This window comes from Myxine glutinosa, chromosome 7 (genome assembly GCF_964187855.1).
Source record: "Myxine glutinosa chromosome 7, kmMyxGlut1.1, whole genome shotgun sequence".
In the NCBI taxonomy this organism is placed as follows: Eukaryota; Metazoa; Chordata; class Myxini; order Myxiniformes; family Myxinidae; genus Myxine; species Myxine glutinosa.
Window position 1 is genome coordinate 35,697,625 of NC_136267.1, and position 6,366 is coordinate 35,703,990.

At 46.1% G+C, this 6,366-nt stretch overlaps 1 protein-coding gene across 1 annotated transcript in view; it reads right to left on the minus strand.

The window, feature by feature from the left end:
* Nucleotides 1-479, minus strand: part of LOC137412501 (uncharacterized) — a 163,080-nt gene extending 162,601 nt beyond the window's left edge. The window contains exon 1 of the mRNA XM_068097815.2: nt 52-479. Coding sequence (XP_067953916.1) covers nt 52-123 — 72 coding nt within the window. The 5' untranslated portion in view covers nt 124-479. The remainder of the gene's footprint in view (nt 1-51) is intronic.
* Between the last annotated feature and the right edge of the window lie 5,887 nt (nt 480-6,366).

The window sequence follows — 6,366 nt, forward strand, 5'->3', positions numbered from 1 at the left end:
ATATTTATCGTAATGGTCGTATTTATTATTAATTATTGTTTTTGTTCTTACCCGGGCAGGCCAGTGAGGGTAACCCTTCATCTTCGCGAATATAAGGTCTCCGGGCTTAAACTGCTTGGCCATAGCCCGGCAAGCGACGTCCGGTTCGCAGTGAAGTCAGAGTTTTGCACGCGCGGGACTTCACCGTGTTGACACCAGTCTCCGCGCGACTGCGCAGACACACCGTGAGGAGCAGAGTGCGCGCACTGCAGCGTACACCCTACACTACCTCAGGCAGAGCACGCGCCTGGGAATAACGTTTGCACACAGCCAGAGTACACCCGCACCAGGCCCGAACCCTCACCTCACGATTCACACACGAACCAACGGGGGTTAGCGAAATCGAAATTAAGAGTAAACGTCGATAATTTTTTTAATCAAAGAGCGTTTCAGACGTAATATACACCAAGCAGCTTTCGTTTTCTGTAAAAAGTAGTTTACATGAGTTAAATTACGCAACTCGATCAAAAAAAAGGAGAAAGCCAAATGGAAAAACCAGTGTGGGCTGCGAAAAACGCGCTGAGACACCACGATCTTACTGCAGCACCAATCGCAATTAATGGATCAAATGTACGATTGCAAAGATGAAAGTATAAACTAAAAAACAATTGCAAAAGTGAATTGATCAAAATTTAATCGACAATAAAATACCACAACGATCATGACTAAATTTGGCGGGAAAGGAAGCGATAATTACCACAATATGTAAACTTTCATAGTTACCACAGTATTTTCATTTTTACAGCATTTTCATTTATTTTTATTTTCTTTCCCTCTGTGCTGCTAAATAAAACAACAATATGGTACCTCATTTAATGCTAGGCTATATATTTTGCATATGGAGGTTGAGGGGCCCAGCGAACACAATAATGTCATTGCAACATCATAAAAGCATTATGCCGTTATTATTATATTACAAATGAACATCATAAACTTTGAAATGTTTTGGTGAGGTATTCAAAACCCGACAAAATAATGTTTGTTTTGTGTAATAGCTGGGCGGTGTTGTCATGTGGAGGATTCGATTCATCTGGCGACTCTGAAGACGTGTTCCGAAGCAAGAAAGCTCGCTTCATGGCGAAGGGTAGGCTCGGCACGCGTTCCAACCGTCGACGAAGCCTATCCTTGAAGCCTCCTACGAAATAGCGCTCCTCATTGCAAAAGACAAAAAGGCTCATACGATTGGCGAAACGCTTGTAAAGCCCTGCGCCGTGGTGATGGCGAACTTGGTTTGCGGACCCGAGGAGGCCAAGAAACTCAAGAGTGTTCCCCTGTGCAACAACACCATCAAGCGCAGAATTGAAGACATGTCAAAGGATATTGTGGCTCAGGTCACACAAGAACTCTGGGAATCGCGCTGCCGTTTCAGCTTGCAACTCGACGAATCCACCGACGTAGCGAGCTGCAGTCAATTGCTGGTTTTTGCACGCTACTTGGCGGGATTTGCTGTGAAGGAAGAGTTCCTTTTATGTTCTCCTCTCAAAACAACAACCAAATCGGTGGACATTATGAATATCGTGAACCATTTCATGGAAGAAAACGGCATCGAGTGGACGAAGCTCGGATCGTAGTGTACGGATGGGGCCCGGCGATGATGGGAAAGCGATCCGGGTTTCTTTGCGCTGGTGAAAGACAAGTGCCCCGACGTCATCGTGACACACTGTGTGCTCCATCGCCACGCCCTTGCGACCAAGACGCTCCCCAAGGAGCTCGGTGATGTAATGGCTATCGTTGTCACAGCAGTGAACTTCATCCGCGCTCGGGCTCTCAACCACCGCCTCTTCCAGGTCTTCTGTGAAGACATCGGTGCTGCATACACTCATCTTCTGTACTACACCGAGGTGCGTTAGCTATCCCGGGGCCAAATTCTGAACCGCGTCCTCCAGCTGCGTCAGGAGATTGAAATTTTCCTGCGTGAGAAAGGCAACGACTCGGCGGACTACTTCGGCGACCCTGTCTTCGTCGCGAGGCTTGCGTACATCAGCGACATTTTCGGGCACCTTAACGCTCTCAACATATCACTTCAAGGGAGCAGCCTCACGATCGTCGAAGCAGCGGAACGGATCAACTCGCTTCGAGAAAAGCTGCGGCTTTGGAGCAACCGCGTGGAGAAGCGGTCATTCGTCAACTTCCCGGAGCTCGCTCAAATCCTCGCGGATGACGACGCTCAGAATGATTTCTGCTCCATGCTTGTCGTCGACATCAAGGGTCATCTGAAGTCTCTGTCTGACAGTTTTGATGGATACTTTCCGAATCTGTCGGTCGATCCGTGGATACAGGATCCTTTCACGATTCTAATTGACGACATCGACGACGACAACGAGCTCAAGGATGATCTGATCGAGCTGAAGGCCTCTGGCCGCCTGAAGATGCAGTTCTCCACCGTCGCCAGTCCCTCGGACTTTTGGGCAAACAACTACGAGGCCTTCCCCAATCTAGCGGCGAAAGCGCTCCGAATGACACTGCCTTTCGTCACGACCTACCTCTGCGAAGCCGGGTTCTCCACGTTGGTCGTCATGAAAACAAAGCTGCGGGCACGCCTTGACATCGGCCCCGACATGAGGGTGGCCCTCTCCAAGACAGCTCCGAGGATCAAACGCCTCGTGGAGGAAAAACAGGAGCATCCGTCTCATCGTGTGTGATGGGTGATCGATGCGTGATACAATTCGTGATCTGATCTTGAAGTTTCTGAATAAATATTTGTTCATCTCTTGTTTTTTTTCATTACAATATGACACTATGAACTTGATCTTTTACGAAACACTGTTATGCGTATTATAGTATAATAATAACTCAGATCATGTCTCGAAAAGTTGGGGGTTCGTGGACACCTCTGACATCCACAGGGGGTTCGTGGGGGGATAAAGTTAGGGAAACACTGATCTGGACCCAATCACATCAACAAGGAAATTCGACGCACGAAGAGGCCATTCGGCCCATCATGCCTGCGCCACACCAATACCAGACAAAAGTGAAATGAATCCGAGAGTTCATGAAAGACATTGCCCCGCGCTATTCTGAGGGAAAAGGACGTGGGCGTGGTCTGCCAGCGGCACATTTGATTGGTCGGGACGACGTAAAATGCCGTAATATTCTGTCCAAGTAATGCTAAAGGAGGGCTTTGAAATTACCAAAAAGGCGATTTGTGTTCTACAGTGTTAGTGTGTGATTGAATTGAAATAAAATAAAGGCTTTAAAGATTGGAGATTTAAAAAAAAATCGGAAGTTTACCGTCGTTGATGCAGCGTCTTTTACACCACCTTATTCAACAAGTCACATGCATTATTCATGCCCATCGTTTGTGTCCTTTATGCTGCTCTTAAAAACAATGGGTTTCATGTTTGAATGATTTCCTTCTTTTTTTGACTGCCAGACAAATAATTATCTCACTCCACTCTGTGCATTCGCAAATCGCGACGAATTCAGAACCAAAGTTCCGAAAACAAAACCCAGCTTTGGTTTCCGATTCAACTTCATCATATAACATTCAATTGAAATTAAATTGTTGATCAAATATAAATTGACGTTTGAAACAGACAGACAAACAGAAGTGACCCAATTGCTTAACCCGGCTTTTCGCTTCATGTGTGTGGAGTAAAAAAGAATAATAATAAAATTTCACGATACACCATCAAAACGACTCAATTTACTTGGGGGAAATGAAGGGAGTTGTGGGAATAAAAACAGGCTATCACAAATGGATATCACAAGAGTGATAAAAGAAAACATTTTTACATACATAGACACACACCCACACACACATATACAGACTTGGCATTTAATATGGAATTTTTTTTGTTGTTGACTTAGGTTTACTTTCTTAACTCAGGATATCAATCTGGTGAGTTTCTTTTACACTTTGGTGATTTATTGGTTAAAAGAACCATGTCACATTGTCTGTCGCAGCAAGAAGTCAACAACAGGATTATATCACAGGTGGCGTGGCAAAATGTACGGACAGGTGCATTTGATGATTGGCTTCACAGTCGGGTATACAAGGGTTGTTGCGTTCTGTATTGGTGGAAAACAACTGCTGCACGTCTCCAAAAGTTATTGCCGTTTCCTCTGGAGATGGTCTGTCAACTCGACAATGCTGTTTGTCATGGAGTGGTGGCTTTACGAAATTCTGGCATGAAACAGCGTGCTATTGCTCGGCAGTATGGCATCACTCAAGGTCAGGTGTCAAAGATCCTGAAACGAAATGCTCAGAGGGGTGTCCCTACTCCAATACCGAGGCCAGGACGTCCACGCAGAACCACAAGGAGAGATGATCGCCAGCTGCGCCGGTTAGTCTGCAATGGCCGTACCAAGTCAGCTAATCGGCTTAGGGCTGAGTGGCAGCAACTGACAATGTGCCTGTATCCACAAGGCTAGTCAACCAACGACTGGTTCCAGCAGGCTATCATGCCAGGCGTCCCCTGAGAAAGCGACGCCTGACCAGACAACACAGCCAGCGCCGATTGCAGTGGGCCAGAGAGCACCGTCAATGGCAGCCAGGGCACTGGAATCACATGACCTTCAGTGATGAGTCTAGATTTCTGGTCTATCGTCAAGATGGCCACGTCCGAGTGCACAGACAAGTGCATGATGCCCGCAACGAAGATTGTATAGTGCCAAGAGTCCAAGCTGGAGGTGGTGGGGTGACCGTTTGGGCTGCTTTTCATGCAGGGGGCAAAACTGACCTTGTTGTTCTGAATGGAAACCTGAAACCAGTTCAAGTACATGGTCATTCTGGAAGAAACATTGCTTCCATTTGCTCGTGCAGCCTTTCGAGGAAACTTTGTCTTCCAAGATGACAATGCACGGCCCATCGTGCTCACATGATCCAACACTTTCTTGCTGACCATGGTGTAGAGCATATGTAGTGGCCTGCCATGTCCCCGGATATGATTCCGATAGAGAACTTGTGGGCAGAATTAACGCGTCAAATCGACAACTTGGACCAGCAGCCGACCTCTGTGCGTGAATTGCAGCAGACTATTGTCACTGCATGGCAAGCGATTCCTGTCCAAGCCTTGGCAAATCTCGGGAACAGCATGCCTCGACGTGTACGTGCTCTCCTGAATGCTCGGGGTTACACGAGGTACTGAACTGTAATTTTACTGTCCGTAATCCCAGTCATAATTTAGCTTTTGTTTTTGTTGAAAAATTTTTTGCCTAATGTGCAAAATAAAGAGATATTTCTGGAAAACGTACAGAAGTTTAACACAGTACTGTCTGTGAATTGAGTTCGATATCAGTTTACATCACTTTCAAGGATCAATTTATTTGCTTCGAAATGTCAAATGTGGTTTTTGTTTCTTTTAAAGGTCACATTAACAAAATCTAGAAATAATTCCAATGAACTTTTGGTTCTAAGTCTTCTTGAAAAGTAAGTTCACCCCCACAAAAAAAATATTCCATATTAAATGCCAAGTCTGTATATATATTATATATATATATATATATATATATATATATATATATATATATATATATATATATATATATATATATATATATATATATATATATATAGATTGTTATGGAACCCAACATCGGCCTCTGTTCCCCTTATCGAGGGGGGATTAATCCCCTCATCTATGACTGACCGACGTGGTCCCTGACGCTGCACAGATCCCTCCGGAAAGGTAGCTGCGCAACCCCGTTCGCGACCGCGGACAGATGTTAATTGCCGAGCGGTTTAGCAACCGCGGCACGAACTATTAACAAGAACTAGACCCGATTCGTAACGTTGGCCAAATCGTGCCACAGGTGTGCAATGATGGAAACCTCTAAAGCGACCGAACGAGCATGAAGAAGAAGAAGAAGTAGGGAATAACAGGATTTATTACTATTTACACACAACTAAGCAGAAAGGAAAGGAAATGCGATTTACAAGGCAATGGAAGGAGCAGGAGACATAGTGCAATTATTAACTTAACTATACAGTCTTACTTATAAACCCCAAGACAACATGAAAGCCAGACGAACAATCAGACTTACACGAATGGGGAATTGCAGAGTGGATTGACTGGAGGGAGAGGAAGGTTCAGCTCGGACCGAAGCATGGTCGGGCCGGGAGGGAGCAGCCGCCGCCCTATTGATCGGTCTCGCACGGCGCGTTCCTTTGCGGCCACGGTCGATACTGCCGGTGAAACCCGAAGCTGCTGTGGCTGAAGCTGCTGCGTGCCGCTGCGTCGCGTGCTCTTTCAGGGATTCCTCCGCCTCATGCGCCGCGTGCTCTCCACCGGTTCATCTGCCTTCTCTCCCGTATCTCATCTCTGGTGGGGGGCGTCCCATGACGGGTTATATAGGCCACACCCTCAAACCTTCGCGATCGTTCTC